This window comes from Thalassophryne amazonica, chromosome 21 (genome assembly GCF_902500255.1).
Source record: "Thalassophryne amazonica chromosome 21, fThaAma1.1, whole genome shotgun sequence".
Taxonomy (NCBI): domain Eukaryota; kingdom Metazoa; phylum Chordata; class Actinopteri; order Batrachoidiformes; family Batrachoididae; genus Thalassophryne; species Thalassophryne amazonica.
In genome coordinates, this window is record NC_047123.1 from 16,293,665 (window position 1) to 16,316,167 (window position 22,503).

General features: G+C 45.4%; 1 protein-coding gene across 4 annotated transcripts in view; it reads right to left on the minus strand.

Moving 5' to 3' along the window:
- The window catches only part of si:dkey-174m14.3 (uncharacterized protein LOC563117 homolog), a 63,968-nt gene that overhangs the window by 13,664 nt on the left and 27,801 nt on the right, over positions 1-22,503 (minus strand). For all 4 annotated transcript variants that reach the window (XM_034162833.1, XM_034162831.1, XM_034162829.1 and 1 more), the window contains 3 exons: positions 16,604-16,765; positions 12,836-12,902; positions 2,385-2,492 (listed from right to left, as the gene is read on the minus strand). In XM_034162833.1, coding sequence (XP_034018724.1) covers positions 2,385-2,492; positions 12,836-12,902; positions 16,604-16,765 — 337 coding nt within the window. The remainder of the gene's footprint in view (positions 1-2,384; positions 2,493-12,835; positions 12,903-16,603; positions 16,766-22,503) is intronic.

Below are 22,503 nucleotides of genomic sequence, written 5' to 3' on the forward strand. Positions count from 1 at the left end.
GTATAATGGATAAATGTTCACAATATAACTGTTGTACCATTTCAAAACTGGAAACTTATGCTATGCTACTTATGCTATGTTAGCAACAGTTGCTGTTTTGTGCTTTCTGCTAAAGTATGTGGTGCTGCCCCCCAGTGTTGAACAAAAGGCAAGCCACAAACAGTGCCAATGTGCTGCAGCACAGTAGTAAAAATATGAATAAGGTCCCTGGTCTTTTTAGAAATACGAGGTCTATCAGAAAAGTATCCTACCTTTTTATTTTTTTAAAAACATATGGATTTGAATGACGTACGATTACACCAATCATGCTTGAACCCTTGTGCGCATGCGTGAGTTTTTTCACGCGTGTCGGTGACATCATTTCCCTGTGGGCAGGCCTTGAGTGAGATGTGGTCCCGCCCTCTCGGCTGAATTCCTTTGTTTCACACGCTGCTCGAGACGGCGCGCGTTGCTTTATCAAAGATTTTTCTGGACCTGTGAGGAATATCCGAGTGGACACTATTCGAGAAATTAAGCTGGTTTTCGGTGAAAGGTTTAACGGCTGATGAGAGATTATGGGGTGTTTCTGTCGGTGTAAGGACTTCCCACGGAGCGGGATATCGCGCAGCGGTTCCAGGCGCCATCGTCGGCCTGTTTCGACCTGAAAACATCCTAATTTAATGCTTAATTCACCCAGGACGTCGTGAGAGAACAGAGAAGATTCAGAAGAGGCCGGCATGAGGACTTTATGCGGACATTCCACTGTTTAAGGACATTTTGTATTGAAAGACATGCGCGCAAATTACTCGGCGAATCTGTGTGCGCCGCGACAGGAAAACACCTCCGTGTTGAAAACCATTTGTAAAATTCAGGCGGCTTTTGATGGCTTTCAACAAGTGAGTAACTGAGAAATTGTTTAACAGCTTGGGCATGTTCCAACTTGCCCGGTAAGGTTTCCAACAGAGGTGTTTTTCCTGTCGCGACCCCCCACGGTCGGGTCCGGCCCGACATGCGACTCTGCCCGCACGTTCCTTCATTACAAAATGTCCGTTAACAATGGAATGTCCGAATAAACTCCTCATGCCGACTTCTTCTGAAAGTTCTCTGTTCTCTGACGACTTACTGGGTCAACAGAGCCTGAAATGTGGAAGTTTTCAACTTGAAACGGCGAGACGCTGCTGCCTCGAAGCGTCAGGCACCGTGGGCCGTCCTTACGGCGACACTACCAGACCAAAATCTCTCATCAGCCGTTAAATTTTTTACCGAAAACCAGCTGAATTTATCGAATGGTGTCCACTCAGTTGTGCCTTACAATTCTGAAAAAATTTTGATCAAACAAAGCAGCAGTCTCTGAGCCATTCCTAAACAATGAAAAAAACGACGAGAGGGTGGGCGACTCCTCACTCAAAGACTGCCCACAGGCGAATGACGTAACCGACAGGCGTGAAAAAAACTCTCACATGCCCACAAGGGTTCAAGCATGTCTGATGTAATCACACGTGATTCAAATCCATATGGTTTTTGAAAAAAATAATAAGGTCGGATACTTTTCTAATACACCTCGTATGCATTTGAAGATTAACAATGACAATTTTGCTTATTCTAACTTATTGTGGCAAATGAATGTGTACACTCACAGACATATTTAACCCTAACTTTTAAAATTTATGTAATTTTATTACATGACAAATTCCCATTTACTTTTTTTAGATAATTTTAATACAAACCTACCAAATAAACCTTACATGATGCATATTCATTACTGTAATAAATCCTATTTATTTAAAATGCATAATCCTCAGCTTTATGTATTTAGTATTAATAAAATATAATTACTCTAAATTAATAATAATGACAGTATTTATTTAAAATACATAAAGTATATTGTTTGAATTGATCTATGCCATTTACCTATACAAGATAAATGGCATAGATCACATAATTATTATGCAAGTCAAACAATATACTGTAATGAATTTGTCATGTAATAAAATTACATAAATCTTAAAAGTTAGGGTTAAATATTTCTGTGAGTGTACATTAAACAAAGAATTGTAGCAGACTGTGTTGTATCACACAGAATCAAATTGTTTTGTAATAAAAACTATTGTTCCTGAATCATACTGTAGTCCATGCATCTAGATATATAGTGGATTGTTTTATAAGGGAGGGATGCACATCCCTATCAAAAACTACATTTTGGGATCTATACTATGGCTTTCCATACTTCGGGAAGCATAAATCCACTTGGGGCCAATTCCATAATTTTCTGCCTTTGCATACTGCAGTATTTTTACTTAGAATTTTGTGATATACTACAGAAATAAAGATACTTTATGGCAGCAAGATTTCAGGTTTGTGAAAAATCCAAAGGCATGACACTTTTAACACAACCAGGTTCTTACATTGTCCTGCCGGAGCATCTCGATGGTGAGCTTGGCCTCCATCAGATGGTTGCTGAGAACAATGATCTCTCGGCTGAGGGCTCGTTTTTCATCCTCGTGGTGCTGAGACTGACAGCAAGAAAGTAATTGTTTTAGAAATCAATCACCAGAATGGTGAAATGTTCTGAATCTGAGCATGCAGCACCTCTATTTCACATTTATCGCATTCTGTTATTTTTACAGGAACAGCAATAAGCAAAACTGCAGAGACATGTGTGAGTCCAAGTGTAGTTCCATTTTTTGCAAATTCTATCATTTGATTTGAAGTTTTAAACAATTTAATACAACACAAAGTGCAATATTTGTGTTGTGGACCTGACTGTAATTCCCTCAGAATGACTTGGTTAGAGCCCGACCGATAAGGATTTTTTGAGGCCGATGCCGATAACGATATTTGGATGAAAAAAATGCTGATAATCAATAAATCGGCTGATTTGCCGATAACCGATAAATCTGCTGATTTTTTTTTTTTATAAATATAATGTTCTTTTTTGGACCCTTAACAAAAAAGGTATGAGCTAAAAGCTGAAGCTTTGTCCTCATATTGATTAACTTTATAACAAAGAAGAATTTTCAAGTTCAAAAAATTCAAAAATGCAATTGGAGCAGTTAGGGGGCTATTCAAACGGGCCAACTTGTAAGATATCACTCCTGAAAACGATCTTTGCCATATCACGTGAGGTAAATCTGCCCTACGATTAGATATTGGAAAACCATGTGACGAAGAACCAATTCTGATTGGACACTCACATTGCGCACGTCATCATACATCTTTCTATGAGGAGTACCAAGATGGCCGACGGTGGATCGAAAGTCTGTGGAGTTAACTTTTCAGCAAAAAAAAAGTAAGTTTCTATTTACAATTTAGTAAAGCTTGGTCCCAGCCATCGTATACGACGGCGTTGGCCCCAGAGGGTTAATGGCGAACGGCAGTAAATCCCAGAACCCTTCTGGACGACCAGTGAATCTGAATGTTTCAACCTCTTAACAGTAAATGAACGTTTTTCATGCTAGAAATAAGGTCTACACAACATGGGCTTAATAAAAAGTGTGACCAATGCAATGAAGCACATTTGACACATTACTACATAAACTGAGTTAATCAAACTGAGTTGAACTGAAATGGGAGAAATGTGGGGTGAATGTAATCGCAAAGTTATTACAAACAACATCCTTATAAACTTACTTGTATGCTTTTGTCAGCCGATCAGTGCAGTGTGACGGCGAACTATGGGGGCCGGTGAACACATTTAAGCAGGGGTGTAAGCAGCTCTCAGTTGAATGGAGTCAGAGCTCCATCCACTGGACAAACGGTGCAAGGACATTTTACATTGCTGACACAAACATTATTTCAGTAACTGTTCTGTTTATGAGAAATTATGTGCTTTCTATCCGCAAAATTTCGCCCGATAGTGAGTACTTTGAAAAGGGCTTATATCGGCCCATAATATCGGCTGGCCGATATATCGGTCGGGCTCTAGATTTGGTAGCTTCCCTCACTAGTCTCCTTCTTCAGTGGTCATTTGAATGGTATTCAGTGCTAAACTGCCATGACAGTTGTTCATATACATATATACAAATGCTAAACACAACAATTTCACAAATACGTAATACATACACACATACAAATAAATAAGAAATAATAGTAAAAAAAAAAAATCAAGCTGTCACCGGAGTGAATGACCATCGGAAGTTGTGCTTCTGTAGTTGTTTGGAAGGAAGTTGTTCTGAACCGTTCAAACTTCATCATGCAGATTTTCATTTTATTCACATTTTACTGCAAGATGTCAAACTCATCACGAAGCAGACGGACGAGGCTTTAGAATAATGTGAGAAACGCAGGTGTGATGCAAATTTTACAGAACTGCTATGTAATTGATGCATCATTATGTCCTTGTTGTGAAAGATTACTGCTCATCAGTGTATTTATTAAAAAAGAAAATCAATATTTACCGTAGACTTATTTGTAGAAATTTGTCTGAGGTTCATGACGATTTTCACTTGCAGTGTGAGTGAACGCCAGCGGTGACATTTTGGCCATGTGGCGCATTTCTCTGTGCATGATCCAGCACGCAGGTGCCTCAGTGTGAACGACCCCGGTGGGTGAAGAAGGTCAAGCACATGTGCACCTTTAACCCGGCTGCTGCAGATGGATGGTTACTATTAAGAGTTGGAGATGGACTGGTTGTCTGCCCGGGCAGTTGCCATCCAGGACCTATTGTGTGGAGGATGCAATGATGCGCGGCACAAGACTCGACTTGGAGCGCGGCAGTAAAACAGTCACGTAGTTTTACTCTGTCAATTCTAACAAGTTTTTAAAAATCCCTAAACTCCATAATTTATATTGTTGAGTTTTGCGCGTATACTGAATGCGTCACTGCATTTATTCAATTCAATTCAATTTTATTTATATAGCGCCAAATCACAACAAACAGTTGCCCCAAGGCGCTTTATATTGTAAGGCAAGGCCATACAATAATTACGTAAAAACCCCAAAGGTCAAAACGACCCCCTGTGAGCAAGCACTTGGCGACAGTGGGAAGGAAAAACTCCCTTTTAACAGGAAGAAACCTCCAGCAGAACCAGGCTCAGGGAGGGGCAGTCTTCTGCTGGGACTGGTTGGGGCTGAGGGAGAGAACCAGGAAAAAGACATGCTGTGGAGGGGAGCAGAGATCAATCACTAATGATTAAATGCAGAGTGGTGCATACAGAGCAAAAAGAGAAAGAAACACTCAGTGCATTATGGGAACCCCCCAGCAGTCTAAGTCTATAGCAGCATAACTAAGGGATGGTTCAGGGTCACCTGATCCAGCCCTTACTATAAGCTTTAGCAAAAAGGAAAGTTTTAAGCCTAATCTTAAAAGTAGAGAGGGTGTCTGTCTCCCTGATCCGAATTGGGAGCTGGTTCCACAGGAGAGGAGCCTGAAAGCTGAAGGCTCTGCCTCCCATTCTACTCTTACAAACCCTAGGAACTACAAGTAAGCCTGCAGTCTGAGAGCGAAGTCTTTATCAGTCTTGAAGTTACATTCTCTGTCATGGTGGTGGGTCAAGAAGTCAGATGGTTTTTGTGGCACCTCTGGAGTAAACACGCTTCCCGATTACAGGGCATCTTATTCAGCAGCTCTCCCACCCGCGAGGAGGGAAGACGTGAGAAGAATTTTAAAAAACAAGGAGAATTGTTGGTTTTCAATTTGAAAGGACAATATTTTCCATTAAAAAAAAGAAGCCAGGTCTGACCTTCCTGTTGGGAAAGTGTAGTGACACGGACCCACAACAGGGGGCGTAAATGAACGGACAATGGAAGAAGTCAAATTATAACACTTTACTGGTGTGAATGTCACAACCAAACACAGCAGAATCAGAATGTGCAACAGTCAATTAATAAAGGTGTCGTGTGGGCAGGCTCGACGATAGGAGACGCCCGTCAGGAAACGAACCGGAACCACACGATTTCCACCGCCACCTGAACCCGAGGAATACTGGAGCCGCCAAGTCCCGGCGTCCCCAGGTGGCCACCTCTCCTGGCGTGTCGGATCTGGTACTGCTGGCAGAAAGCAAAAGACAGTCAAAGGGTGGGTGTGTGAACACCCAGTAACAATGGTGGGAATGCCACCTCCACCTCTCACTCAACACGTTGCAGTGGTCTCAGAGGAAAAGGAGCGCCGTCATGCACAGCCTCCACCAAAACGACCGGTTCTCCTGCAAACACTCACAATCACAGATTTATAAATCTCAAAAAAGGCTGAGAGTAGTACCTCCAAATGAAGATGATATCTCTGCAGTTTGGTGGAGGTGTCTTCCTGCTTTTATACCAGATGTATGGATTAGTGACAGCTGTCACAGATGATGGGTGACAGCTGTCACCACGGCTTGTTCCTGAGGCGGCAGCGCCCTCTCGTGCCTGAAGCCCGCACTTCAGGCAGGGCGCCTTCTGGTGGTGGGCCAGCAGTACCTCCTCTTCTGGCGGCCCACACAACAGGACCCCCCCTCAACGGGCGCCTCCTGGCGCCCGACCAGGCTTGTCCGGGTGGCGACGATAGAAATCGGCCAGGAGGGCCGGGTCCAGGATGAAGCTCCTCTTCACCCAGGAGCGTTCTTCGGGCCCATACCCCTCCCAGTCCACCAAATACTGGAAACCCCGGCCCATGCGGCGGACGTATTATTCCAGCGCCGCCTCCTGCCCGTATTATCGACGGGGAGCCGGCGAACTGTCCAAGCCGGCTCCCCGTCGATAATACGGGCAGGAGGCGGCGCTGGACCGGGTGCACAGAGGGGCGAGGTGTGATGCGGTTTAATCCTGGAGACATGAAAGACCGGATGGATCCGCAGTGAGGCCGGGAGTTGGAGCCTCACTGCGGTAGGACTGAGGACCTTGAGGATGGGGAAGGGTCCAATGAAACGGTCCTTCAATTTGGGGGACTCGACCTGGAGAGGAATGTCCTTGGTGGAAAGCCACACCTCCTGCCCGGGCTGGTAAGTAGGGGCCGGGGACCGTCGACGGTCTGCATGGGCTTTAGCCCTCGTCCGGGCCCTCAACAAGGCCGAACGGGCGGTGCGCCACACCCGACGGCATCTCCGCAGGTGGGCCTGGACCGAGGGCACACCGACCTCTCCCTCCACCAAAGGAAACAAAGGGGGCTGGTACCCCAGACACACCTCGAACGGGGAGAGGCCGGTGGCAGAGGACACCTGGCTGTTATGAGCGTACTCGATCCGGCGGTAGGTGATCCGGAAGTCAAAACGGCCGAAAAACAGTGACCAGCGGGCTTGCCTGGGGTTCAGTCGCTTGGCGGTCCTGATATACTCCAGGTTCCGGTGGTCAGTGAAAACCGTGAAAGGCACAGACGCTCCCTCCAGCAGGTGTCTCCACTCCTCAAGGGCCTCTTTCACCGCAAGGAGCTCTCGATTGCCCACGTCATAGTTCCGCTCTGCTGGGGTCAACCTGCGGGAAAAATAGGCACACGGGTGAAGAACCTTATCGGTTTCTCCGCTCTGGGATAGCACGGCTCCTATCCCTGAGTCAGAGGCGTCCACTTCAACCACAAACTGGCGACCAGGATCGGGCTGCACCAAGACTGGTGCAGTCGAGAACCGGCGTTTCAACTCCCTAAACGCGGCTTCGCACCGATCCGACCAGGTGAAGGGAACTTTTGGTGACGTCAGGGCCGTCAGGGGGCTAACAACCTGACTAAACCCCTTAATGAACCTCCTGTAGAAATTTGCGAAGCCGAGGAACTGTTGCAGCTTCCTACGGCTTGTTGGTTGGGGCCAGTCTCTCACCGCTGCGACCTTGGCCGGATCCGGGGCGACGGAGTCGGAGGAGATGATAAACCCCAGGAAGGACAAAGAAATGCGGTGAAACTCACACTTCTCGCCCTTCACAAACAACCGGTTCTCCAACAACCGCTGCAGGACCTGACGTACATGCCGTACATGGGTCTCAGGGTCCGGAGAAAAGATGAGTATATCATCCAGATATACGAAGACGAATCGGTGCAGGAAGTCCCGCAAGACGTCATTAACCAAAGCTTGGAACGTCACGGGGCGTTAGTGAGGCCGAACGGCATGACCAGGTACTCAAAATGACCTAACGGGGTGTTAAATGCCGTCTTCCATTCGTCTCCCTTCCGGATCCGAACTAGGTGGTATGCGTTCCTAAGATCCAACTTTGTGAAGATTTTGGCTCCATGCAGGGGGGTGAACACTGAATCTAACAAAGGCAACGGGTATCGGTTGCGAACCGTGATCTCGTTCAGCCCCCGATAATCAATGCATGGACGAAGACCGCCATCTTTTTTTCCCACAAAAAAGAAACCCGCTCCCATCGGAGAGGTGGAGTTACGGATCAGCCCAGCAGCTAAGGAGTCCCGGATGTAGGTCTCCATCGATTCGCGCTCAGGTCGGGAGAGGTTGTACAGCCTGCTGGACGGGAACTCCACGCCTGGCAACAAATCGATGGCACAATCATATGGACGGTGCGGGGGAAGAGTGAGTGCCCGATCCTTGCTAAAAATGTCAGCAAGATCGTGGTACTCAACCGGCACCGCCGACAGATTGGGGGGTACTTGGACCTGCTCCTTAGCCTGGGAACCGGGAGGAACCGAGGATCCCAAACACCTCCGATGGCAGGTTTCGCTCCACTGTACCACCACCCCGGACGGCCAATCAATCCGGGGATTGTGTTTCAACATCCAGGGGAACCCCAGAATCACACGGGAGGTAGAAGGAGTCACAAAAAACTCAATCTCCTCCCTATGATTCCCTGACACTACCAGAGTTACTGGTGGTGTCTTGTGTGTGAGTAAAGGGAGTAGGGTGCCATCTAGTGCTCGCACCTGCAATGGTGTAGGTAGCGCCACCAGAGCCCTACCTCCCTGGCCCATCTGCTGTCTAACAGATTCCCTTCTCACCCTGTGTCTACCAGTGCTGGGGCCTGAAGGGTTAAATCCCCACTAAGGATTGTAACTGGGAGTCGTGCGGCAATATGTGTGTGTCCCACGTGAATTTTTTGGCCCACCCTAAGCCCAGTCTCTAGGGGCGGGCGTTGGCGTTTAACCGTTCTGGGCAATCGCTCAATTGATGCTCCATTGAGCCACAAACAAAACACGCCCCGCGTGGAAACCTCCTCTGTCTATTAGGTGGTCTAAATGTGGCCCTGCTCGTGTCCATAGCTTCGTCAGCAGGGGGAGCTGTCGCCCCACGGGACGTAAATGCCAGGGAGCGTGGGAAGGGCGGACCTTTCTCGGACCCGGAAGGAAGAGGGACGGCGCGCGCCCGGCCACGTCCTTCTTCTCGTTCCCGACGGCGTTCCTCCAACCGATTGTCTAACCGTATAACGAGATCAATAAGCCCATCTAATTCCCGCGGTTCATCCTTGGCCACTAGGTGCTCCTTTAGGACTGACGACAGTCCGTTTACAAAGGCGGCGCGGAGCGCAGCGTTATTCCAGCCGGACCTCGCAGCCGCGATGCGGAAGTCGACTGCATAAGCGGCTGCGCTCCGGCGTCCCTGTCTCATCGACAGCAGCACGGTTGAAGCGGTCTCTCCCCTGTTAGGGTGATCAAACACAGTTCTGAACTCCCTCACAAACCCAGTGTATGTGTGAAGGAGCCGTGAATTTTGCTCCCAAAGCGCCGTAGCCCAAACGCGTGCCTCTCCCCGAAGCAGAGTGATCACATAAGCTATTTTGCTTGCGTCTGACGCATACATGATGGGACGTTGTGCGAAGACGAGCGAACACTGCATAAGAAAGTCCGCGCACGTCTCCACACAACCTCCGTACGGCTCAGGAGGGCTTATGTATGCTTCAGGGGATGGTGGGAGGGGTTGTTGGACCACCACTGGAACGTTAATATCTAGCACAGGATCGACAGGAGGAGGAGCTGCAGCAGCGCCCTGAGCGCTCGCCGCCACTTGCGCAGAGAGAGCCTCCACCCTGCGGTTCAGGAGGATGTTTTGCTCGGCTATTTGATCCATTCGAGCCGTAAAGGCGGTGAGAATATGCTGTAGCTCACCAATCACACCTCCTGCAGATGCCTGCGCTCCCTGCTCTCCCATTGGTTGTTCAACAGCCTGGTGACGCCCCTCGGAGTCCATGACGCTGGCCGAGATATCCTGTTGGGAAAGTGTAGTGACACGGACCCACAACAGGGGGCGTAAATGAACGGACAATGGAAGAAGTCAAATTATAACACTTTACTGGTGTGAATGTCACATCCAAACACAGCAGAATCAGAATGTGCAACAGTCAATTAATAAAGGTGTCGTGTGGGCAGGCTCGACGATAGGAGACGCCCGTCAGGAAACGAACCGGAACCACACGATTTCCATCGCCACCTGAACCCGAGGAATACTGGAGCCGCCAAGTCCCGGAGTCCCCAGGTGGCCACCTCTCCGGCGTGTCGGATCTGGTACTGCTGGCAGAAAGCAAAAGACAGTCAAAGGGTGGGTGTGTGAACACCCAGTAACAATGGTGGGAATGCCACCTCCACCTCTCACTCAACACGTTGCAGTGATCTCAGAGGAAAAGGAGCGCCGTCATGCACAGCCTCCACCAAAACGACCGGTTCTCCTGCAAACACTCACAATCACAGATTTATAAATCTCAAAAAAGGCTGAGAGTAGTACCTCCAAATGAAGATGATATCTCTGCAGTTTGGTGGAGGTGTCTTCCTGCTTTTATACCAGATGTATGGATTAGTGACAGCTGTCACAGATGATGGGTGACAGCTGTCACCATGGCTTGTTCCTGAGGCGGCAGCGCCCTCTCGTGCCTGAAGCCCGCACTTCAGGCAGGGCGCCTTCTGGTGGTGGGCCAGCAGTACCTCCTCTTCTGGCGGCCCACACAACACTTCGGCTGCTTATTATCAGTATGTGGGTATCTCACTGCGCCAGCACTATAATCACGCTGGCGGTGGCGATGGTTATTATCTTGTGCTGGCTCAGCTGTCTGTTCAATAGCAAAGACATCTGATGGACAGAGCAAAATCTCCAACAGGCTAGTTAATTGTATCTTTCCAAAAGCAACACCTGACAAATGAAGTGGGGTGAACTGCACTGAGGAACAATGGGTTTTCCGTTGGGAGGAGGACAGCCAGTGGTTGTAAGCCATAATTAACGTCAGCAGAACCAACAGCGCCGCATTCATATTCAAATCGAGTACAAGGGCTAAACCTCGTGACATCCTTATGTGCTTTTCTTTCTTCTGGGTGTGACATGAAACCATGTGTTTTGGGCAAACCAGATCTTCCAGTACCTTCAATGACCGCTTGAGCTTGGATCCAAAAGTGACTCACTCTCCATATAGAAGTCCATGTTAAATGTCCAACTTCACAACAGAAATAAACACGTTTACAGCCTGGTACAAAATTTAAAAAACTAAAGGTTTTGGTGTCTATCGCTTCCAGTTCATGCCAACTGTACCCAAAGTTGCTTTGAGTGACAGCTAGTGGTTGCCAGGGTGGCCACTCACAAGCGAATTCAGGTTGCTAGCTGTAGATTCAAATTAGTTTGTCTTTTCTGATCTTTTTATTATTAGTATCTGTGTGGTTAATTCACAATTACTGAAGCAATATACTGCTCATAATTTTTAATAGAGTCTTTCAGGGTCCCTTTGAGATCTGATGGGTTCCGGTTCTACATGCCAGTGTAAATAGAGAAAATGGTATCTTCAACCACTTATCTGGGATCAGGTCATGGGGCAACAGCACCAGCAGGGGTCCCCAAACTTCCCTTTCCTGGGCCACATTAACCACCTCTGACTGGGGGATACAGAGACGTTCCCATGCCAATATGGAGATATAATCTCTCCACCTATTCCTGGGTCTTCCCCCGGGGCTCCTCCTAGCTAGATGTGCCTGGAACACCTCCATAGGAAGGAGCCCACGAGGCTTCCTTACAAGATGGCCGAACCACCTCATCTGGCTCCTTTCAACGCGAAGGAGCAGCAGCTCTACTCCGAGGTCCTCACGAATGACCGAGCTTCTCACCCTATCTCTAAGGGAGACACCAGCTACCCACCTGAGGATTTTGGCCGCTTTGTACCAGCGATCTAGTTCTTGGAAATGAAAAAGCCAGTTCTTCATTTGAGGGCATTCAAATGTAAGATAATATAGTTTTTTTAATTAAATTCCACAATGAATCATGCCATTGATATTCCCGTTCCAGAGGGTCGTTATTTCCCAATAACTGCAAGGAAATAACAAATCTCAGTGTGGTGCCATGTTACTGCAGGACTGGAACCACTCAACATGCACAAAGGATCATGAGACCCTGAAGTCGAGAATACCGACACCCAAACCGCCCACTATGAAAACCCCATCTGTAAAAAAAAAAAAAAAAAGTGTAAATAAAACATTTAAACCAAGATTACATTTAAACCATCTGGATGCTGGATGTTTTTTTTTTCTCTTTTTTTATTACATTGCTTGTTATATTCTATTGTTCTTACCAGCATGCTTATTTTATGTTATTTCATTTTTCCTACCACTTATATTTAGATATTTTATACTTAGTTATACATTTGGGCATCCAGTGTGGGCAGCAAAGTAAGAATTTCATTGCACAGGGAAACATGTTTCTTTACTGTGCATATGACAATAAAAGCTTTGAATCTTGAATCTTGAATCTTGAAGATTAACCTGTTAGCTTTAGCTCATTTAGTAACTCTGACATGGGATTTTATATATTTATATATTGACAAGGTCATGCCAGTCTTGCCCACACTCCACCTTTTTCTCCATTTATGGGTTGGTCAAAAATTAGGCGGAGTCAGGTACTACCAAAATGGAGACCGCCCATTTTTAACTTCAAACCCAATCTTCAGAAAACCTTTGGGGGTAGTCCAGTATATATATAGAGAGAGAGTCTATGGCTTTAGGATATGCATACACACATTTACTTCTCAGCCTTACATTTCTGTGGATCTTTTCCTCCAGATCTTGGTTGATCCTCTGGAGCGCTGAGTAGCTGCTTTGTATCCTACAAGACACAAAGACCTGTAGTCAACATCTCTCCATATTAGAAATAATCTATCAACAAACTTGACACTATATATATAAAATTCACATTTGAATGTTTCATCTTACTACAGTCTAGAGATGTGATAATTGTATAAACTGTTCGGTCATGTGTTTGTAGTCTGTCAAAGACACTGGGGGAGGTGATGGTCTAGTGGTTAAGGTGTTGGGCTTGAGTCCAGAAGATCATGGGTTAAAATCCCTGCCTGACTGGAAAATCACTAAGGATCCTTGGGCAAGGCCTTTAATCCCCTATTGCTCCCGGTGTGTTGTGAGCACCTTGTATGGCAGCACACTGACATCGGGGTGAATGTGAGGCATAATTGTAAAGCGCTTTGAGCTTCTGATTCAGAATCGAAAAGCGCTATATAAATGCAGTCCATTTACTGATATACCAGAAAAACATTTTGAGCAACCAAATGATGAGAATGACTCATTCTAAATGCAACAGACTAAGTGGAGGTGACTTTATTGTTGAGTAAAGACAGAGGAGACACTTTACCAGATTTTATTGCCCATTCCAGTGGGAATTTTACAATACTGCATTATTCTATTTATAGCTCTCTCAAAGGCTTTTAATATGACCATGAACTATTTTACTTGATAGATCATACCGTCGTGGATTGTGGTTTGCGTCTGCTTTCAATCTATCTACAACCCCTGGCAAAAATTATGGAATCACCGGCCTCAGAGGATGTTCATTCAGTTGTTTAATTTTGTAGAAAAAAAGCAGATCACAGACATGACACAAAACTAAAGTCATTTCAAATGGCAACTTTCTGGCTTTAAGAAACACTATAAGAAATCAAGAAAAAAAGATTGTGGCAGTCAGTAACGGTTACTTTTTTAGACCAAGCAGAGGAAAAAAATATGGAATCACTCAATTCTGAGGAAAAAATTATGGAATCACCCTGTAAATTTTCATCCCCCAAATTAACACCTGCATCAAATCAGATCTGCTCATTGACATTGACCCTATGCCATGACATTGACCCTATGTGTCTTTTTGCAAGCAATGTTTTTGCAGTTTTTGCTCTATGGCAAGATGCATTATCATCTTGAAAAATGATTTCATCATCCCCAAACATCCTTTCAATTGTCCAAAATATCAACATAAACTTGTGCATTTATTGATGATGTAATGACAGCCATCTCCCCAGTGCCTTTACCTGACATGCAGCCCCATATCATCGACTGTGGAAATTTACATGTTCTGTTCAGGCAGTCATCTTTATAAATCTCATTGGAACGGCACCAAACAAAAGTTCCAGCATCATCACCTTGCCCAATGCAGATTCGAGATTCATCACTGAATATGACTTTCATCCAGTCATCCACAGTCCACAATTGCTTTTCCTTAGCCCATTGTAACCTTGTTTTTTTCTGTTTAGGTGTTAACGATGCCTTTCGTTTAGCTTTTCTGTATGTAAATCCCATTTCCTTTAGGCGGTTTCTTACAGTTCGGTCACAGACGTTGACTCCAGTTTCCTCCCATTCGTTCCTCATTTGTTTTGTTGTACATTTTTCGATTTTTGATACATATTGCTTTAAGTTTTCTGTCTTGACGCTTTGATGTCTTCCTTGGTCTACCAGTATGTTTGCCTTTAACAACCTTCCCATGTTGTTTGTATTTGGTCCAGAGTTTAGACACAGCTGACTGTGAACAACCAACATCTTTTGCAACTTTACGTGATGATTTACTCTCTTTTAAGAGTTTGATAATCCTCTCCTTTGTTTCAATTGACATCTCTTGTGTTGGAGCCATGATTCATGTCAGTCCACTTGGTGCAACAGCTCTCCAAGGTGTGTTCACTCCTTTTTAGATGCAGACTAACAAGCAGATCTGATATGATGCAGGTGTTAGTTTTGGGGATGAAAATTTACAGGGTGATTCCATAATTTTTTCCTCAGAATTGAGTGATTCCATATTTTTTTCCTCTGCTTGGTCTAAAAAAGTAACCGTTACTGACTGCCACAATCTTTTTTTCTTGATTTCTTATAGTGTTTCTTAAAGCCAGAAAGTTGCCATTTGAAATGACTTTAGTTTTGTGTCATGTCTGTGATCTGCTTTTTTTCTACAAAATTAAACAACTGAATGAACATCCTCCGAGGCCGGTGATTCCATTTTTGCCAGGGGTTGTAATAGATTAGTGTTATTAATCCCGATTGGAATCACTGAATATTGAGTATTTACCAATACTGACTTTTTATGCGTAGATTCAGTGTTTTGTTCAGAAATTTTCTGTAGACATGGTAGATGTTTTCACATCTTCATCAAGAAACCTCCGATATATCACTAATGTTTGCTCAATTTCTCTAAGATGTTCATTCTGGTCTAAGACATTGCCACAGAAAATATGTCATGCTGTGTTATTGCTGTATTTTAATCCACATGGGTCAAAATCCAAGTTTAGCAAAGGCAGACTAATTGTCTTGTGCTCAGGCACATTAAATATGACCTCATCTGTACTCCACACAATCAAGGAGATTTTTGACTATTTTGGCAATATAACATTGTAAAATTTTTATTATCTCCTTCAACGAGGTTATACTGAATCTCAAGGTATATTACTTTATGGTGTACTTACTGTGTTTTAACTAAAGGTGATTAAAACCAAGAAATGTTCGGTAAATTCCCTTTTAACAAAATTAAATCCCTGTCTTAGTTTTGCTGGCATGAATCCTAGAAAGTCATGATCTAAAGCCTTGTCTAGATTGGGTTGGTCCAGACCTTGGGAAATATTACCAGATCCTGGAGGTTGTCTGTGATAATTAACTGGGGCAGTCTGTTATTGTGTTGTATTCTTATTTAATACATTGTGGGATTTCCGATATGTTAAAAAAAAAAAAAAAAAAAAACTTTCCATCAAATTTTGACATTACGAGGGGAGCTACGACCACTACCTTTTCACCACCACCCCCACCCCAAGACTAAACCAAACCAACTTTTTTAGGTTCCTTAGATGACCCCAAAACACAATCAGGATGTTCCCAAAAATAAAAACTGGCCTCAAGACAGTTATCCAAGATGGCCACCAAAATAGTTTTTTTTTTTCACTAAAACACTTTTAAACAACATATAAACAACTTCCTACTATGTATTTTAATGATAAGGGTCTATTGGCGGCCATTTTGGACGCCATTTTGAATCTTAAACCCATGAATGAATTTAGTTTAGGTGCAAATGAGTTTGCTGTAGCCTGCAATTGTGTTCCCATTGAATATCTGTGATATTTAAGTTGTCTCTGCGAGTCCAGAGCGTATAAAAGAACGAAATAAAACCAAAACAAACAAAAGAAAAATGAAACGAACACAGAAAGCAGATGGAATACAGACTAATTGAAGTTGCCGTTGGGATTCGTTCACATTTTTCAACAGGTTGAAAATTCTGAAGGGCCAGCTATCAAAACGAAGCTGGACGACAGTTAAATGATGTCTCAGAAAGTCAACGTAAGTCCAGATTTTTGTTTTGTTTTGGCTTCAATGTCCTTTGTTAGTGCCGTATGACACAGCTCCTCACAGACAATTGGCATTGACCTCCGTAGGAACCCTCTCCATGGTACTCAACAAGAAGTGGTATACTCTACCCTAACTTGACAAATTGTCAGCATTCCTCTTTAACTTAGCCGGGTTAGCGTCCTTGGTGTTGTACAACGTGCCTACCTGCGCAGTTTATCAGTGAACTTGTCCAGCTCCTCCTGTGCGCGGCGCAGCTCCGTCTCCAGATATTGCCGCGTTGAGTCAAACTCACTCTGCAGGAGGTCCAACTTGTGTGTTGTGTAGGAAAGCCGTTTTCGTAGGTCCTCTTTCTGCTCCAGCAGTGAGCTGCGCGGGCATACACACACACACACACACACACACACACACACACACACACACACACACACACAGAGCAAACGATTTGGTGGGAGAAACATCTAATGAGGATGTATGTTTGTTTTTGCTGGTTCTATTTATATTTAATGCAGCTTGAACCACTGATGAGAACAAGATGAGAGGGTGAGAGGAGCAGAAAAACACACATCCTAATTAAGAATCCAAGCATGGGCGCAACTTTTTTATACTTGATCAAGCATTCAAGCTGGAGAAACCCAACCAACAGTGATGTTGGTCCACCACAAAAATAATCTGGAATGAAATATGAGTCAATGAACTGTAATACATCATGCAAACAGACTCTGAAGGTTCAGATTTCTGGAACAACTCTGATCCTCACGTAATACGAGACTATTTTTGGAGTATGTGCATTACCTGGGCTTCAATCTAATAAAAGGCCAAGTGTGAGTGGGTAAAGGGGAAATGTGTGTTTCACTGATGGATCTGAGTGTGCACGGCTGGGCTTAATGGAGCCTGTGTTGACGGGCAGATGGAGGAAGGAGGGCAATAACTCAATCTGGAGTGGACGGATGTGTGGTCATGTCGCCCTTTTCCCTTCCCCTCTTTATCTGTTTTGCCTTTTTTTTATATAATAAAATATATAAAATATATATATATATATAATTAAAAAAAACCCTGGAGAGCCTGTTAGCTGATTGAAAGGGAACATCTAGCATGGGTTCTTTTCAATACTTTCAAATCATTAATTTTCTTTTTGTTCACACACTAGCACATATTTCTGCAATCAGGAAGCTGTGGAATAGATTGAGTCAGTCCACACTTAATGCAGACATGTTTTCAAGATTCAATATTGCCAAATACACCATTTTGCAATACTGAGGAAATGGCCTCCATAGAGGTACAGCACCATTATACTCCAAATTTCTTTTGAAAGCTGTGGAATCCGTTAAACAGAAAATCAATTACATCTGATGTCATACTACCCCAGTTGCTACATCTTAAACATTAGCGATTTTATGCTAGTTGGTAACAGTGATAATCATTAGGCCCATTTGAATTATGTAACTCAGCCGAGACCCAACTCTCGAAGAAACCCTTGTCACCCTTAAAGGCAGGAACAACAACAAAGCACATTCCTCAACGGGAAGACAACATTCCCGTTGAGGTCCTTTCTTCAACGCCAACTGCACTAACTCATCATCAAAATGTGGACTCAAGAAGAAATGCCAGCAAACCCAAGAGACTCAATGATTGGCACCATCTACAAGTGGAAAGGAGACAAGTCTGACTGTAGAAACCATCACAGAATCTCTTGTAGAAAAGGTTCTTGCATGGATTGCCTACAACAGTCTGAGACCAATACCAAAACATTCTCCTGAAATCCAAAGTAGATTCTGACCATCAAGAGGGACAACAGACATGATCTTCATTGTCCGCCAATTGCAAGAAAACTGTTGAGAGCAATACCAACCATTGTACATCACCTTTATTGACTTCACAAAGGCATTCAACAGCGTGTCCTGAGCAAAACGTGCTGTCCAGAGAAATGTATCAAAATCCTGAGGCTCCTCCATGATGACATGCCTGCAAAAGTTCTGGTAAATGGCACAAAAACTGAAGCCTTCAATGCTAAATCAAGAGGAAGCAGGGCTGTGTCATCGCCCCTACACTCTTCAATCTTAAACCCTCCACCTGATCAAGGACAAGGTGCCACCATTAATTGACATTGTGTGCAGAATGGATAGAAAGCTCGTCTGCCTGAGCCAACTAAGAGCCACTTCACTCATCGAATTCCAGTATGCCTACGAAACCTGCCTGTCATCCTTTATGGAAGAAGGTCTTCAGAAAGTGTGTGAAACCTCTGAAGATTACACCAAGCTTGGTTTTCATATCAAACTGAAGAATACAAAGGTTCACCCAATATTGTCAGTCCAAAGCTTCCTGCTATGAAACTGCATAGACAGGTCCTGGGAGAAGTGACCAGCTTGGGCAGCCAAGTATAATCAAATGCCGACATCGATGATGAGATCCAACACCAGCTCAAGTGTGCAGAAAGTGCTTTCAGCCGACTTCACGCTCATGTTTTCAACAACAGAGACATTCAACACAAGACGAAAATCGTCATCACCAAAGCTGTTGTTATGCCAACCCTGCTGTATGGGGACCTGGACCATCTGAAGACCCTTGAGCGATTCCACCAATGCTGCCTGAGGAGTATCCTCCCAATCAGATGGGAAGACTACCATACCAACATCAGCATGCTGGCTGAAGACAAGCTCCAGAGCATTGAGTGTGTCATCATCAAGAACCAGCTTCGGTGGGTGGGTCACATCATTAGGACAGATGATGGCCGAATTCCCAAATAGATCATCAACTCACAACTGAGCAAAGGAAAACAGCCCAGAGGAGAACAGAAGCAACACTACAAGAACCACTTGAAGCAAAACCTCAAGAACTGCTCCATTAACTGTCAGACCTGACAAGAACAAGTAAGTGATCATGCCAGCTGGTGAGCAATGATCCACACAGGAGTGGAAGTATTTGAAAAAAATACAGATGAACAACAGAGAGAAGAAAGAGGAAGGCAAGAGAGCAAGATGTTTCCCACAGCAACCACGTGTAACATCTGTAAGAAACAGTGTTTGTCAAGACCGGGCCTGTTCAGCCATCTTCACATCCACCATCCCGTCTGAGAATCAATCAAGGGATGATCTTCCTCACCTCCAAAGGATTGCCACGATGACAGTAAATTACATTGCATAGCATCATCATGATGTTTGTACAGGCTCCCAGGGTTATAGAGCTCTGAAGAATCACATATCTATGACAATGTTCAAGCTGCTTCTACTCGGCTTCTAGTATACAAAAGACCAATCTGAGTGCAATGTGTGCACTTTTTTCATGCTTTTATACAGCAGTGATGGATGTTGTGTGTGTGCAATATATATATATATTTCAAATACCAAAACACTATTGTTTTATTGTCACTAGTCATTTAGCAAACCACAATGGCTTTGATTTTTAATGAAAAAGATTTTTTTGTCACAACTATAATTTTTTTCACATAAAAGTTTCACAATCCTATATTGCTATTATGTTAAAAACTCACTTTTTCTGGAAAAAAAGTCGAATTTTAAACCACCATGGGTAAAAACTCTTGAATGCCAGTATGGGCAATACTTAAATGTATAATATGTCCACCTGTTAGCTTCACGGATTCAAAGAAATGAGATAAACCGATAATTGTGACTTAAAGTCTACAAACAGAAAGCAACGGACACAACCAAACAAACAAATACAGAGTAATCACTTTCTTGGAACAAAAGAAATAGATTTCTCCATACATCCTAAAGAACTAACTGTTCAGAATCAATATACAACATCATATTACTGTTGTGTGGGCCGCCAGAAGAGGAGGTACTGCTGGCCCACCACCAGAGGGCGCCCTGCCTGAAGTGCGGGCTTCAGGCACGAGAGGGCGCTGCCGCCACGGACACAACCGGGACAGCTGTCAAGAGATAATGAGTGACAGCTGTCACCCATCTGCTCTACATCATCTCACTCCATAAAGACCGGATGTCATCTCCACCTGATTGCCAAGATATCATCTACCTGTGAAGGTAATATTCTCTGCTGTGTCAGAACTGTGACTTACATGTGATCTGTTTGCAGCCGTTTTCCTGTGGAGCCTTGTCAGCTGATTGGTGGTTTATGAGAGTGCCGACGTCTTCGCCTCTCACTCCTTCCAGATAAGTGCTTTAACAGGAGCTGCACATGTGTGTGATTAGAGGTGGAGGTGACTTTCCACCTTCTGACTGTTTTTGTTGCTGGGTGTGCACACACCCACATCTCACTGTTTGTGCTCCTCGCCAGCAGTACCAGATCCAACAGTCGGGGACGGTGATCACCTGGGAATTCGGGACTTGGCGGCTCCAGTATTCACCGGGTTCTGTGGCAGGGGAAATCGTGTGGTTCCGGCTCTTCTCAGGACAGACGTCTTCTATCCTCGAGCCTGCCCACACGTCACCTTTGTGAATTGACTATAATCAGATTCTGTGATTGTCTGTATAATCGTTGTGCACATTCACAACATTGAATTGTTACCTTTTGGCTCATATATTGACCGTTCATTTGCGCCCCCTGTTGTGGGTCCGTGTCACTACACTTTTCCCAACAGGATATCTCGGCCATTGTCATGGATCCCGAGGGGCGTCAACCATCTGTTGGACAGCCAATGGAAGAGCAGGGTGCACCGGCGTCGGCTGGAGGCGTGATTGGTGGGTTGCAGCACATCCTCACCGCCTTTACCGCTCGGATGGACCTGATGACCGAGCAGCACATCATCCTCAATCGCAGGATGGAGGCTCTCACCGCACAGGTGGAAGCGCGCGCTCAGGGCGCAGCTGCAGCTCCTCCTCCTGCCGACCCGGTGCCGAATACACTGGTCGTTCACCGACCTCCCCCACCATCCCCTGAAGCATACATAAGCCCCCCAGAGCCGTACGGAGGTTGTGTGGAGACGTGCGCGGACTTTCTTATGCAGTGTTCGCTCGTCTTTGCACAACGTCCTGTGATGTACGCGTCTGATGCCAGCAAGGTGGCTTACGTGATTAATTTGCTTCGAGGTGAGGCACGCGCTTGGGCTACAGTGCTTTGGGAACAAAGTTCACGGCTCCTTGCCTCTTATACTGGGTTTGTGAGGGAGCTCAGAACTGTTTTTGATCACCCTAACAGAGGAGAGACCGCTTCAACAGTGCTGCTGTCAATGCGACAGGGGCGCCGGAGCGCAGCCGAATATGCAGTCGACTTCCGTATCGCGGCTGCAAGGTCCGGCTGGAATAACGTTGCGCTCCGCGCCGCCTTCATAAACGGACTGTCGTCGGTCCTGAAGGAGCACCTGGTAGCTAAGGAAGAACCGTGAGATTTAGATGGGCTTATCGATCTCGTTATACGGTTAGACAATCGGTTGGAGGAACGCCGTCGGGAGCGAGGCGAAGGACGTGGCCGGGCACGCGCCGTCCCTCTCCCTTCCGGGTTCAAAAAGGTTCCGCCCTCCCCACGCTCCACAGCCGCAGCGCTCCGTGGGGCAACAGCTCCCCCTGCTGACGTTGCTAGGGAGACGCACAGGGCCAAAATGAGAACAACTGACAGAATGAGGAGGCTGGTCCGCGGGGAGTGTTTTCTCTGCAGCTCAAAAGAGCACATACAGAAAAACTGCCCCAAACGGCCAAAACGACAACACCCGCCCTTAGAGACTGGGCTAAGGGGGGGTCATAACATTCACGTGGGACACACACATATTGCCACACGACTCCCAGTTACAATCCTGAGTGGGTATTTAACCCTTCAAGCCCCAGCACTGGTGGACACGGGGTCAGAAGGGAATCTGCTAGACAGCAGATGGGCAAGGGAGGTAGGGCTCCCTCTGGTGGCGCTTCCTTCGCCATTGCAGGTGCGGGCACTAGATGGCACCCTTCTCCCTTTAATCATGCACAAGACACAACCTGTAACTCTGGTGGTGTCTGGGAATCATCGGGAGGAGATCAAGTTTTTTGTGACTCCTTCTACCTCCCGCGTGATTTTGGGCTTCCCGTGGATGTTGAAACACAATCCCTGGATTGATTGGCCGTCTGGGGTGGTGGTTCAGTGGAGCAAAACCTGCCATCGGGCGTGTTTAGGATCCTCGGGTCCTCCCGGTTTACATGCTAAGGAGGAGGTCAAAGTCC